The sequence below is a fragment of the Fusarium solani genome (assembly GCF_023522795.1).
Source record: "Fusarium solani strain SB1 chromosome Unknown bctg00000002, whole genome shotgun sequence".
NCBI classification, from domain to species: domain Eukaryota; kingdom Fungi; phylum Ascomycota; class Sordariomycetes; order Hypocreales; family Nectriaceae; genus Fusarium; species Fusarium solani.
In genome coordinates, this window is record NW_027072155.1 from 1,398,816 (window position 1) to 1,412,499 (window position 13,684).

Genomic DNA, 13,684 nt, shown 5'->3' on the forward strand with positions numbered 1-13,684 from the left:
ATGAGACCTGACAGAAGAAGGCTTGCAGTTGCATCTGTCACACCACACGGCACATCACCACGGTGCAAGGGACGAGAGGACGGCATAGAAGCAGAGTCCTAGCTCGGCAAGCAGGCAAAGCCACAAACAACGGTCTCACCAGCCAGCCACCTAGCAAGGCGGCCACAGTGGCCGTAAGCCGTCATCATCATCACTCAACCTCAATCAGGACACGGCGGCGGGGTGTGTAGTGGCTCGCCGCCGGTTGCAGAGTCACGTCGACGTGAACAACTGGACAAAGACTCGACAGGAGGAAGAAGAGGAGAAGGGTTTTGGACCAACCAGAACGACAGGCCGGCTTCGTCGTCCTCTGGTGCCCAAGCGACCGTCACCGCCAGAGCGCGTGCCCAACCCCCAGCCCGACAAGGCAGAGGCAGCGGCAGCGACAGCCCAGGCCACCACGCGCACAAGTCTCCGGGAGACCCAGAGGTGCCAACCGCATCCGGCGTCGGTGGGCCAGGATCTGCTGAGGCCGTCGTCTCGGTCCAACGGTCCACCAAAATAGGTCGCCACTGGACGGGGACGGAGCAGGGTTGTTGGCAGCAGCAGGGCTCAGGCCAGGGCCAGGGCTGGGGCCAGGATCTGGACGAGAGCCAGAATCAGAATCAGAATCAGGGCACCCACGCGCGAGGCCAGCAACTCCAGGTGCAGATCCCGCCGCTTGACGTTGGGCTCGGTCAGGGAGAAGGACAAGCCTACTACGCCACACCAACCATCTCAGCCCAGCCATCGTCAGAGGAGATATCATACTCTTCTCCCTTTCACCAGCAGCAAGCAGCTGACGCCAGCAACCTGTACTATCTCGCCCTGCTGCAGAACCAGAACCAGCTTCACCAGGAGCAGAATTATCAACTCGACAACCTCGGATACCAGAGCCTCGACTATCACGCCTCCTGCTGGTCGCCACCACCTCTTCCTCCAGCATCAGCACCTCCTCCGGCATCTCCACCGAGGCCACCACCCAGACGGCGCTTCCAGCCAACTGCGTCTCGCCGTCAGCAGAGCCTGTCCCACTGCCGGTCCAGCTCAAGCTCTGGTAGGCGTCTGCTGGCCTCTCGGTCTCCTGCAAGTCAGTCTGCGTCTGCCACTGGGAAGACCCCTCGCCAGCGGCTAGACCCACTACCACCACAGAATCAGAGCCAGCAGCAGGCGTCCACGTCCACTCCTACGCCCACCGCCCACCACCGCCATTCGCCTTTTCTTCCCCTCCTCCACCTCAACCTCTTCCTTCTGCTCCCTCTTCTCTTTCTGCCTGTTCTGCCTCCCAACAACAACCCACCTCATCCCCCGTCTCTTCTCCCGTCCCCGTTCCGGCCTTTTCTTCCTCCTCTTCTTCCTCGTCCACGTCCACTTCCATCCCCTCATCGTCGTCTCGTCGTCAAACCCCTCACTCGGTCGACTCATCCATATCCCCTCAGATCACAATGTCGAGAGCATCCCGGAACCAACACGCCCCCACCGGTGCTGGTGGACGACAGAACGAATACTTTGTCCCTCGCGATGGCATCGATCGTGAGGTCATCTCGGCCGACATCTGCCGCTACCTTGGTAACGACGCCCTCGTGCGTCCTGGCCACTACGAGGTACGCCAACGCCATGGCTCACGCTGACACCCACGTCCGATTGAACAAATGGCTCACTGCCCACAACAGAACCCCCAGACCGGCCAAGTAGTCCAGGGCTACTACATCACCGCCTACAGGAACTTGACAACAGTAGGTTGCGTCCTTGCCCATCTATATGGTATAATACTTATGACCCCTCCAGGCCATGATTGAGGATCTCAAGGCAGACTCGGCTCGTTGGGATAGTGAAAGGCGGGCGCAGACCTCGCGCAACACCTCCGGAGGTATCCATGCCTCGAGAAATGCCGCTGGCGTTCCGCCGAGACACTCATCTAACTCACCTCTAGTGCAGTACCGCCATTCCGAGACGCATCAGTCGCGCCAGCACCACGGCCCGACCGAGGGTCCCTACCAGACCGACCCCTACGCCCGTGATTCAGGCTTTGACAACGCCAGGTATCCAGGAACGGGCGCTCCCGGCTATACTGGCGCTGCCGGCTCTTACACGCAGGCCTATGGCTCCACAAGTAGTGGTGCGTATGCCGGCTATCCTACGACCCAGCAGTCTCCCCCTCCGGCGGACACGCGATACGGCTCTACTCCTGCGAGCGGCTCCGTCTTGAACCAGGCCTACCAGGCGGCCCAGGATAGCTACATGACCATGGGCGCAAACCGCAACCAAAGGGGATACGCCGGTGACCCGTATGCTAACCAGTTGGCCACCTCAGCCGCCGCTGCCCAGCAGGCTGTCTATGCCACTGCGGCACCCACGCAAGCGGGCTATCCCGCCTCTGCTGCTCCTTACCCATATTCAGGTCAGGTTCCTCCTGTGGGTGCGTCGTCGTACGCGACGATGCAGCCCCAGGATCCCTTCTACGGTCGTGGTGCGTATCAGAGGCATACCCATCCGCCCACTCGCCTTGAGAGCACAGTAACTGATACTCGAGCGTCTTCCAGCAGGCCAATCGACCCAACAAGCATACGCAGCAGCCCAGGCACCACAGTATGATGAAACCCCCCGTGCTCGCGCTTCCGCGACCCCAACAAATACTCAAACAAATCCCAGTGGTTCCTCCAGCACCCGACGTAGTGAACGGGAAAGCGACAGGCACGCTTCCGACCGACACCACCGCTCCAGCCGCCGGTAAAAGGCGCCCTCCCCTTTCTCCCCCTGGATGACCGAGGCCGGAACCTCCCCCTCCCCCTTCATCCCCTTACCTGAGCTTGCCGAGGCGCTCCGACGTCCTCGCGAGTGTGTGATGATTTCTGCATAATGACCGGGTCAAATTGGAGTTCGGCTTTTCCACTTGGATCGACACTTTCGTCCCTCTCTTTTCTGTTTCTCCCGGATGTGATGCCAACCTCAGAGGTTCCAGATTTTCTTTCTCTGGCTGGCTGCCACGGTTGAGTTTGCAAGCTGCATCTCATCTCGGCACTGGAGTTCTCCCACCGGAAAGGTTTTACATCGTCCGTTTTTGGAGACTTGCTTGTCGTCCATAAACCCCCCTGGACACCTGACCTGACCTGCCTACCTGGACTCGATATACCCTCTTCCTCCCCCCTTTCCTGGATATACCAACTGCTATTTGCTACCGATGATTCCCTGGAACATTCAACTGGACCTGACCAGACCGGACCTGACCTTGGAGACGCATACCTTTGGATCTTTTTTTGACCTCTTTTTTGATTACGACCTTTGCATTATGGATGGGCCTGCCCTGGATGACGACCTCATCGACTTACGCACCGTTATTTACCTTGCCTTGCCACACGGATGAGACATGCTGCATACGTTTTACACTGGGATACGGCGCTGGGTGGGAAAAACGGAAGGGGGTCCATCCCTCGACCTGGTGGAACTTGTGGGTGGTGTTACACTGTCATGATGCATGCACGACGAAGCATGTCATATGTGACTTGGCCTTGCTGTCCGGATCCGCCTCGAGTGGGAGTATTTTGTGTTTTCGTTGCTTCCTGGATCTGGCTGGTTCTTGCTCCTTTCCTCCCTCCAATGTCTTTGGCTCCCCGGATTCTTCGATGTGACCCATCGTCGAGACGCGGTGTTTTTTGAACAAAAAGAATAATAGATTGGCAGAGGCCGGAACCCGGACAGCAAGGTGAGTTCGAACAAGAGCTTGTATATATTAGCCAACCCTCTCTCAAAGGATCTCTTTTGCTCCCTCCCTCTCTTCCTGCTCCCTCCTTTTCTCTCTTCCATTGATGGAACTCACCATGGACTCATTGAACTCTTTCTTGACATCTCAGCTTGAACCACAGAGAAACTGACTCGGCAGACTTTACTCTCCAGCTAGGCGTTACTTCCACTTCCTGGACATGGACTCGGGATCTCTCTGGATCAAGTCAATCTTGACAACCACCCGCTCTCCAGCTTCCAATGGACATGGACCGTCTTCAGGAGCACATCCCTCTTCACTCTGTCACCTTTTCTGGGCATCACTTCGATTTGCTATTGGCCGCTTGCTCCCTTTGGACAACCATGACCTCACCCGAGGCTGGTTCTTGTTCGTCTTGGACGATACTCGCTCTCAATTGCAACCGCGTTGAGTAGCATGGGAAACCAAACAAAACAAAAGAATGATGACCAGCAAGCCATTGCAAAGGAGTCAAGGTAACGTGCAAGCAAACACATGGTGTGACCTTCAACTTGGACTCTTTTCCCGTCTGAATAATCACCGGACTGCATATTGCTTCTGTCTGCGGCATTTGTCGCCATCGTTGCTATCTGCATTCTGCGGAATTCAGCCCGGTCTTGCGCCATTGGCTCAACCTTTCAGGACTTTGCTTGAGACGCGTCAACTTGCTTGCTACATCGTTTGGTCTATGGCAACTGTGATACTTCGACAATGTTCCAATTCGGTCTTTTTTCCTGGTGCTTCGACAATATCAACACTTGTGTGGATCAATCCTGAGGACGACAACCTGGTTCAACAATCGAGCATGTACACCAACTCTACTGGAAATTTTTTAATCTGGCTTCGAGGAACACCTGGTCTTGACGATGTGGATGCTTGGGTCCTTTTTCCCCCTCTCTTCTGGGATGATGATGATGTTTATGTGGGCAGCTCAGGGAAGGGTATGGGTATGATGATGGTCTCTGGCGGTTGGCTTCTATGTGGTCTTGTTCCATTATCTGGTATTCTCTGACCTTGGATCCGTGGATATTTCCTGTTTGGACCTCTTTATTGTTTCTTCTCTTTATCTGTTGGCATCTTTTAATCGCTGTTCTTGTCTATTTGACCATGGCCCGGACTGGACGAATGGAGTTTATGGTTGGGAATGAATCTTTCCTTGTCTGGATGGAGTGGAGTGGAGTGGTTTTGTGTGTTTATGTCTTTACGTGTCTTGAGATTGCGTCTTGACTTGGCTCGAGTACTTATCACTGTGCATTGCAAAAGTCTGTCTGTCATTGGAATACAAAGCGTTGGCAACATGGTCAATTGACTAAACAAACATTGAGCCCCTGCATTCGTCCCGTCGTTCCATCCAAATCACATCAAGATCCATATCCATCAAATCACCCAGTCCATCACAGCTGCGGCCTACCATCCATCACTCGCCTCGACCAGCCTTGCTATTCCCCTCCATCCCATCATGTCCGCTCTTGTCGACATCCGTCCTCAGTGGTCGCGGGATTCGCGCGAAGGGTTCGCCCCAGGGTTCATGAGGGGGTTGTTCACGAACGGGCGACGACCACGGCGTCGGTACGGATGGTGAGAGTGAAGGCGCTGGTGAATGCAATGCGCGGTATGATGATGCCGCGGAAGTTGATGAGTAGGCCGAGGAGGGGGTGGTGGCGCGAGGACGCCATCCTCGAGGAGCATCTCGATGACATCGCGGACCCAACGCTCCGCGCGGCGAAGGGCCTCATGCGGGGGGTCAGACTCCAAGGGGCAATAGGGGACGCCGAAGCCACGAATCAGCATGCGAAGCCGGTTCAAGTCGTGGGCGGCAATCGACCCGACAAGCCTGCTGTCAAAGACCATGGCCAGCTGTTGGATGGAGGTGACAGTGTCGGCCATCGCGATCATCATGGGCTGGGCGAGACCGATAAGATGCAGAACGTAGAAGAAGAACCCAATAGATGGCTGAGGACCGGTCGAGATGAAAAGTTTGTGATGGCCGCGGGGGGCCTCGACTTGGAAGACCTGGAAGAGAGTGGGCTCAGGTTCAGGCAGCGAAATGGCAGTTGATGGGGTAGACAAGGGAGACGCCGAGGAGAGAGTTGGCGAGGGGGAAGGGGAGTCATCATCAGAAGAGGAATCAGCAGAGAACATCATGGTGTTTGTAGTTGACATGTGAGTAGAGTTGTGCTTCTGTCTTGTCGTTGGTTGTTGGTTGTTGGTTGTTGGTAGAGAAAGAGTAGCCATGAGAGAAGAGGGGACAAGCCCTAGATATAGGCATTGGAGAAGCAACTCTGGGATATCCAGGTGGTACCGACGAGAACACGACAACTCCAAAGATAGCTAGCCAATTCCGTGACGGGCTCACCCGGACGGCCTGCACGACTCGGTTGATATCACAACAACCGTGGTCTTGGTCGTGGTGATGACCGGCCTCGGCTCGCAAGCCTGGTGCCATACAGGGCTAGGTTTCGGAGGCTGTAGGCTCCCGTGAGCTAGATGTGTGCATCCGCTGTTGTCCGGGGTGCCTCCTTGTTTTGGCCCCGACCTCTGATGGTGATGATGAGTACAGTGTTGAAACTGGACCTGGTCTTGAGAGAACAAACGGAACGGTGTGTGCGGTGCTCGTCGGAAGGTCCGCGGGGAGCCGGAGTTTGTGGTAGAGGGAGATGAGGCAACAAACGGAGACGGGCATGATGAGTATCGGCCATGTTTGACGTTTGAACCTCTTGAACTTGGGTGCTAAGACGACTGTCGGTCTCTCTCCATCGTTCTAGATAGTCCCTATGACATCAGTGAGGTGTTGAAAAGACATGATCTCGCACACTGGGCGGGATTTCCCCCCTTATGGCCTCGTTACACGAGGCTGCATGAATCAGGGCGTGACCTCAGTCAGGGACGTACGTACCTATGCAGGTGCTCGGATAGATTACCAGCATGAGCCCTATCCCGGACTTGGAGAGATTCTGCACGTATAAGGGCGCATATTGGCGTTTTGGGAGTACAAGTGGAACAGAGTCGAAGCGCAGAGCCTGTGGGCAGCCTAGCAGCCTTGCAGGGGAGGTTGGGACGGATGCCTCTTCTGTTCGAGCCGGTTGTCAGTTGCCAAGTCACCTCGGACGTTTATGCTCGGGATGGCAGTGAGACGGGTGGCTGCGTGGGTGTAATCAAGCATGAGCAAGTTTTGTCGAGAATATCGAGTCGTTGACGAACACGTCAGGTTGGGCTGGAGATGGAGGGGGAGCTTCTCGTCCGTGCTGTTGCGGATAGGAAGAGATTGGATGCGAGAAGTTGTTTGTGTATGTCTTGGAGTTGTGGCGCTGCAGCCAACCAGGGCTAACCACAGTATCCGAACGGAATATGAACTGGAGGGAACTAGCGTCAACAAGAAATACGAGTTTCTGAGACAAGGAAATAGATTGCCTATTGTCTCTGAGTACTCGAGAGAGAGCAGGGGATGAAGGAAGACAATGGAGGGGGAGGGGAGAGAGGAGGAGACGATGATAGGAGACACGAGAATAACCAATTATTTACGGAAACCGCAAGGCATCGACTTATGCAGTTGCCTCATATAGGCCGACTGCATCTTGCAGTGCAGCACAGCGTAGCACAGCACAGTTTCCCCGGATGGGAAAGAGCCACGCACGCACGCTCTAGACGCTCCGGTGTAACTGCAGCTTCCCGTCTCGTTTCCGACCTCAAGTAGGTATCGACCTATCTGGCAGGTGGCACCTGACTGCCTTCCAGCTACTGCCAAAGCATTCCCCGCTCTTGAGCCCTCAAGTGGGCGCCGGCAGGAGATGACTCCATGGATCGCTTCATTCTTGACCAAAACACCCACACATGACGCAAAACTGTGAACACCAAGATACCGACACTCGCAGGGAACTGGAGACACAAGCACATTCGTTCGTTCATTCATTATCAATCAACCCGAATCATTCAGTACTCCAGTCCAATCAGCTTCTTGATCTTGTTCCTCGCCGTTATCAACGCAATCACGCCAAACCTCGTCGTCTTCGCCTTCCACCCCTCCTTGATGGGCAGCCGCTCCTCTAGGAAGAATGCCCTGGCGTAGTCGCACGGAACTTCACTACCGTTGCCAATGACGTTGAGGACGAGCGCAATTTCGGCACACGAGAGGTCATGCTCGAAGGCTCCATACTGACAACCCGGGTTGTCGGCCTTCTGTCTTTCGATACGCCGCTTGCGCAGGTCGCCGAGGTCCTGAGCCGTGATTGCCTTTCCGTCCTTTGCAGAGGCGAGGAGGTCCTCGATGAGGTCCTTCTGAGGGGTTCGGTTGTCGCCTTGCTGATGATCACGCCGTGTAAGAGAAATGTCGTGCTCCACGACATTGGGCAGAGCCAGCTGATCCAGGTTCAGAACTCTATGACCCTCAGCGTCTTCTTGCCCGGGAGTCCGCATGCCGAACTTTCCAAAAATGGACCATGGGTCGCTGATCGTGTGCCAGACGCTCTGCAGAAACGTTCGCTGAGGGACAGGGTCGTTGTGGAACTTGGACGGTGCGCGCTCATTGAAGATGGGATTGGCAAAGACGGCGCCGAGGGCCTTGGACAGACCGACAGCATCCATGCCGGCGAGAACCTCTTCAACTCGCACGTTGCGCCCGTCGCGAGGCAGGTAGCCATGGTTTGCGAGACTGTTGATGAGAGGGCAAGGACCTCGCAGGTCACTAGGCTGAGAGGGAGCGTAGGCTCCCTTGGCGAGCTGTTCGGATCCTTCGTCTGCCATGGCTGCTTGCAGGACGAAGACTAGAGATGAGAGATCTAAGAAAAAGATAAGTGTGTGAGAAGAGGGGAAGGCGATGCTTCACCTCCCATAACTCCTCACCTCTTGGGTCACCGTACCATGCCAGCCACCGGTAAGCACCGTTGGCTGTGCGTGCCGAGAATGCGACGCATCTACAGGCCGGCGCGATGTGGCACAACGTCTTGCTGTGTCTCGAGCACATGAGCTTACGCCCAGTCGCAGATGAGGTCTCAGATCCTACTGCACAGTAGGCGAGTCTGACGCCGTCAGGTGGCCTATGAGAGCTGGCGAATTGTCAAGTAGCCTTTCGATAGATGCCGGCAGATGCATGCTTAGCCTGGCTCAACTGGGGATAGAGGCCGCCCCAGCTGCAGCTGAATATCTTGGGAGAGCCACAATAACCGACGTCCAAAAGTCCGCTGCAGAGAGCTTGTTTGTCTGGAGATGCCGGGTTGAGGGGACCCTAGCTTGGACTGAGACATGTTGGGCTCGGATGGGCTCACTCTCAACTCTAACCTCTCTCTTGCTTCAAGGCTTGCATCTATGCATCAGCCCGGTTTCAAAGCTGTCGGTGCACGAGTTTTCTTCCAAAGCTGTTAGCCATGGCGTCATTGTTCCCATCGCCGCATTCACGGTGCGACTGAAACTGAGGACGATGGATCTATACATGGCTCCTCTCACCCAAGTGGGTGTCAGCACTGGTAGTCCTGCCTCGAGAATTTACACGGCGTAACGAAAACCAGCATTCCGACAGTGATATCGTCTTGCATCCTCTTTAGCCTATGGTGGTATCTCCCATGTCATTGGACTGATGATCTGACAGGGAGGTAGACATTGACACTTCACCTCGGCCCTTGTTCCAGCCCCTCAATCATGGACATAATCAGCGAGTGTCTTTGCGTCTCTTAGAGTAGCCACATTCGTCGTGGAGGTTCCGCATACTGGCGGCTACCTTGGCCGGTGTGTCCTCTGTCGTCTCATTTTAAACAAAGGGGACGAGATGGCGATAAACGCGCTGGATGAGATGAGCAACGACGTCTGGTACGACGACGTTGTACACACCCCGCCCTCGAAGCGATACGCAATTTTAACGCTGCGATCGAAGGAATCGTTTGATCCGTTTCTAGTCAGAGAAGCTCTTGCTTGCCCTCCACAAAGGCTGCCAACGGCTTATACCCCTAACATCGATCCAGGGCCTGCTCAAGCTGGCCGGCCACACCGACGTGATGCTCAAGATAGCCGAGTACCTTCTACCCGAGTACTTGACCCTGGATGCGGAAGAGTCTTTGCTGCCCGAGGAAAGCAGAGCCTTTCTCCATTGCCTCGGAGCCCTTTTGAGGATGCTTCAATGAGTTTCAAGGTGTTAGGTACGTCAGGTTATTGTCTAACCAGAAGGATTCCTTGCGCGACCTGACCATTTACAACCCCCGAGATGACAAGACTGCAGATGTCGTATACACGGCACAGAATTGCCTCCATTTGCCATCAATCACCAGGACCCTCGCCTGTATACAAAGTTTGACATGAGATACCGCTACCCTGTTACGTTAAGTATGGCTTGCTGACTCGAGACAGGCAGTCAAGTTACGTTGGATAGGTCATGGCAGGATCCAAGGTCCTTGGCGTCCATGGGAAGTTGGCGAGCAGTGCGGCTGCCTTTTCGGCGAGACGGCATGACCTGTCCCTCACCAGCCTGTCAGAAAACCACTGCGTTCTGAGATGTACTCTGAAAACCCATATAGCTGCCCTGAAGCTATGTCGTCCTTTGTCTGCAATGGACAGAGCGTCGTGGGCTACTCTGCGTGTGTGTCAGGTCTGGCAGGCGTTTTGCTCAGCATTCATGCCCATGAGACCTGGCAGGACACAAGGCTGTACGATACCGAGCCTGACGACGATGCGGCTTGACTGTTTATGCCAATGGATGATGGCGAAGCCATGACTGAAGTCTGGGAGGGCATGGCGACAGACGGGTACATCCGGTCCATACGGGTGAGTCTGCTTTCCTGGATCTGTCCAACTCGAGCTAATATTGACGATACGATTAGATGAAGACAAGAAAGAACCGAATATTCCGCATAGAAGATGCCCCGCGCCGGTCTACCAGTCTCTACGACCGCGTTATCTATACACTGGTTGACCAGCCCAACAACGAACCCAGCCGAGTCTTCTTTCAATGCCAGAGACTGTATGGCATCAGCCATTCAGCGTCTGACAGTCCCAAGCCAAATGGTGAAGGCGATGCCGGGAGTATCCGTCTCGATGGGCTCCAAGAGCCTGTCATGACAGCTGAGCGGGCCACGATTTGGCTCGGTTTCAGGCACGACAACGCATGGACGGAGGATGCTTGCCCTCATGTGGCCGAGATGGCATTTGAGCCTTTGGGCATGGCCCCCATGGATGTTCTCGTGATACCGCTGAGAGGGTTGTTGGACTGATGGTGGTCATGCTATCAGGACGACTTGGTCTCTGGTGATCAGACTAGTCCGCGGCCGGTTTCCACATAGCCGTGCAATTGGGTCTATCATTGAACTTGACGAGTTTATAGAGCAGATGAAGGGGTGGTGTTGCCGTGGTGCTTACAGACAGGATGGGCTGGGTCATACAAGCGTGGAAGGTGAAAGGTTTGCCAAGTTGACAACAAACAAGGTGAGGGTATAGCCAACATGGTGACGTACCCAATTTGAACCAATTTCATTCTCTTGTTTTGAACTAACAAAATCTTTCAAATCGGGGTTCTGAGTTACCCGGAATGTCGCGTGGGCACCACATCTTTGGTTGGCGAGATGGAGGAAGCCAAGGATGGACTTGGCCTTTCAACACTCTCTTCTTGAAGTCCTCTTGCAGCACGGCGACTGCCGGTTGAGCATGTTAGTTGCCCTTGCTTGCAGAAATGAGGGTTTGTAGGCTGTGCTGGAGGGCAGGCCGAGGTTGGTTGGTCTGTTCCTGTCCAAGCTTGAGAACCGGCTGCTACACGTTCATGAAACTCAAGACAGTTGCCACTATAGATGCGCAGCTCTTAGATATTATTTAATGATGGCTATTAGCCCGCTATTCTGCAGGCTGGCACGGAGTGAGTACCACCCATCTTGCTTGATCCAAACTCTGAGCACGGAGGGTTTCAAGTTCATGGCGCTCAAGTTGGACAATGGCTTGGCTGCTCATGACACAATGACTCTTTGCCATGTGGCCTTGGGCAACGGTTCCTATGTAGATGACGGAAGATTCTCCTTTATATATCTCTGGTGGCGCCCCTTTGCTGTTGATTGACAGTATTGTCGAGGTCTCCCTGTTACCGACTACCGACATCACAGATTCTCTTGCAGCGCCATAGTGGCCATTGGAAACACCCAGGGTCAAGTATTGGTATTGTTAGGCGTGAGTTTCTTGAAATGTCCTGGGAAAAGCCTTGGAGCGATGGTCTCAATGACAGCTCCGTCACAGCAGCGAATGCAGCTCGGACCAGACACGAGGATGATTGATTGACTGGACTTGTACGAAAAGGAGAGTCTTGTCTTCGACTCGGATGATAATGCGGGATGCGGTTACACAGGGTTCAAAAGGTGCTGTGTCCATGTCATACATGGCTTGCGATAGTTTGGGCTGACACGGGCTCCCATGAACTTGGGATATGGCGAAGGTTCATGCTCATGCTCATGCATCATGGGGAAATGGAAATGTGGACCCGGACAGAGTATTAGAGACAAGTCATGCTATGCACCTCGTTAAGATTGCGTGTCATTATGAAATACGTATTTTGACAGCATCTCCAATCTCCAAGTCAGCATACTCTGACCCCGAAATGACGAGACAGTCCCGGCGTTGCCAGCAAGAAAGGCTGACCACTTGGAGTTTCTCCGTCTAAGCCAAAGGCGGTGAGCGTCAAGTCCGCATCCATCCATGGCAGGTGGGGTCATGCACATGTTTTTGTGGTGTTGGACCCTGCGATCTGACTGGATTTGACCACATTTTTTTTTCTTCGTCTGGGTTCAGGCTTTTGTTGCTGTTTTGGCTTTTTTGCTTCAGTTTTATGCATTCATCAGTCATGCAATGCAACCGGGGATTATCCGCAAGAGTCGGTGACAAGAGACACTGCATGTTTGCCGTTGTCACTCCCCTCCATCCCCCCTCAGCTGAAGCTAATTAATAATTAGGGGATTGCTCTAGGCCCTTGCTCATTGAGACAGCTCCATGTCTAGGGCACTGTCCTCTGGGGAAAGGCGCGCCGAGGCTCACAACCCCTCCAGCTGTACACTAAGCCCCTAAAATGAGGCCCCTAGAGTGATCGGCCATCCATGGGTGACCCGTGCATTGCTCGTGCTTTTCTCGTGGGAGACTCGTGGTCATTGGTACCTGCTTGGGGCGGGTAATATTGGGCATCCCTCAAGTATTACTGTACTGTACATGGCCGGTACCTAGAATTTTCTCTTGCTGATGGGTGTGCCTGACTCGACTCTGGTGCTTGACTGCAGGCGGAAGAAAAAACCCTTGCATTGAGTGGCACATTTTGCTTGGATCTATTTCCCAGCCGCTCCTGCCTTGGCGTCGCTAGTCAGCGTGACTGCTGTTTTAGCACTGCGACTGCAACTGCTCCTGCTTGATTGCTCCTGTCATTGTTGTTGATTGATGCCAGCCCAGCTCCTCCTGCCTGTTCCTGCTGCCGCATCCCGCTGCATCTGGCATCCATCGGCATCGAGACAGGTTCCAGTTGACGCCGTCAGCCGTGTGTCAATAACAAGCCTGCATCATCATCATCATCATCATCACCATCACCCTCGTAGCTGCTTCTTACTGGGTCTTGTCAGTTTGAGGCTTCATATTTTTTTCTTTTTCAACGTCAAAACACCCTCCACGTTATTATCGTCCGTCCCCCACAGAACAAACAGATAGAACAGGCCAACCTTTGGGGCCACCGTGAAAAAGTGTGTGTGTGTGCGTCAGGCGTGTGGTTTTTTTTTTTATTTGATTTTTTTTTCTTGGTTCCATCCTCCGTCCTGCCGCCGTCTCCAGCTTCCGCCGCCGAGCGACCGAATTGCGTCCCACACAACCCGCCCGCAGCCCTACTCGGTCCCAATCATATCCTCCATCTCCCATCTCTTTCTCCCCCAACCCCTGGAACCTGAACCTGGCCTTGCCTTTTGCTCTGCGCACACTCGCACACGGACGGTCCTT

At 54.3% G+C, this 13,684-nt stretch overlaps 5 protein-coding genes across 5 annotated transcripts; 3 read left to right on the top strand and 2 right to left on the bottom strand.

Moving 5' to 3' along the window:
- MRS44_004399 (uncharacterized protein) lies at window positions 1–2,613 on the top strand (the record flags this gene model as incomplete). Its single annotated transcript, XM_065622188.1, has 5 exons — window positions 1–95; window positions 231–1,075; window positions 1,135–1,622; window positions 1,692–1,754; window positions 1,807–2,613. The coding sequence occupies 5 exons, from the start codon at window positions 1–3 to the stop codon at window positions 2,611–2,613; spliced, it is 2,298 nt and encodes a 765-aa protein (XP_065478260.1).
- Window positions 2,614–5,242: 2,629 nt separating this feature from the next.
- MRS44_004400 (uncharacterized protein) lies at window positions 5,243–5,902 on the bottom strand (the record flags this gene model as incomplete). Its single annotated transcript, XM_046280943.1, has 1 exon — window positions 5,243–5,902. One exon carries the CDS (start codon window positions 5,900–5,902, stop codon window positions 5,243–5,245), a length of 660 nt encoding a protein of 219 aa, XP_046136472.1.
- A 1,785-nt stretch (window positions 5,903–7,687) lies between these two features.
- On the bottom strand, window positions 7,688–8,497 carry MRS44_004401 (uncharacterized protein; the record flags this gene model as incomplete). Its single annotated transcript, XM_046283235.2, has 1 exon — window positions 7,688–8,497. The coding sequence occupies one exon, from the start codon at window positions 8,495–8,497 to the stop codon at window positions 7,688–7,690; it is 810 nt and encodes a 269-aa protein (XP_046136471.2).
- Window positions 8,498–9,515: 1,018 nt separating this feature from the next.
- MRS44_004402 (uncharacterized protein) lies at window positions 9,516–10,420 on the top strand (the record flags this gene model as incomplete). The annotated part of the gene is made up of 4 exons (XM_065622189.1): window positions 9,516–9,882; window positions 9,983–10,066; window positions 10,123–10,210; window positions 10,258–10,420. 4 exons carry the CDS (start codon window positions 9,516–9,518, stop codon window positions 10,418–10,420), a joined length of 702 nt encoding a protein of 233 aa, XP_065478261.1.
- Window positions 10,421–10,450: 30 nt separating this feature from the next.
- Window positions 10,451–10,950, top strand: MRS44_004403 (uncharacterized protein; the record flags this gene model as incomplete). The annotated part of the gene is made up of 2 exons (XM_046268917.2): window positions 10,451–10,504; window positions 10,561–10,950. 2 exons carry the CDS (start codon window positions 10,451–10,453, stop codon window positions 10,948–10,950), a joined length of 444 nt encoding a protein of 147 aa, XP_046136470.2.
- Window positions 10,951–13,684: the final 2,734 nt, after the last annotated feature.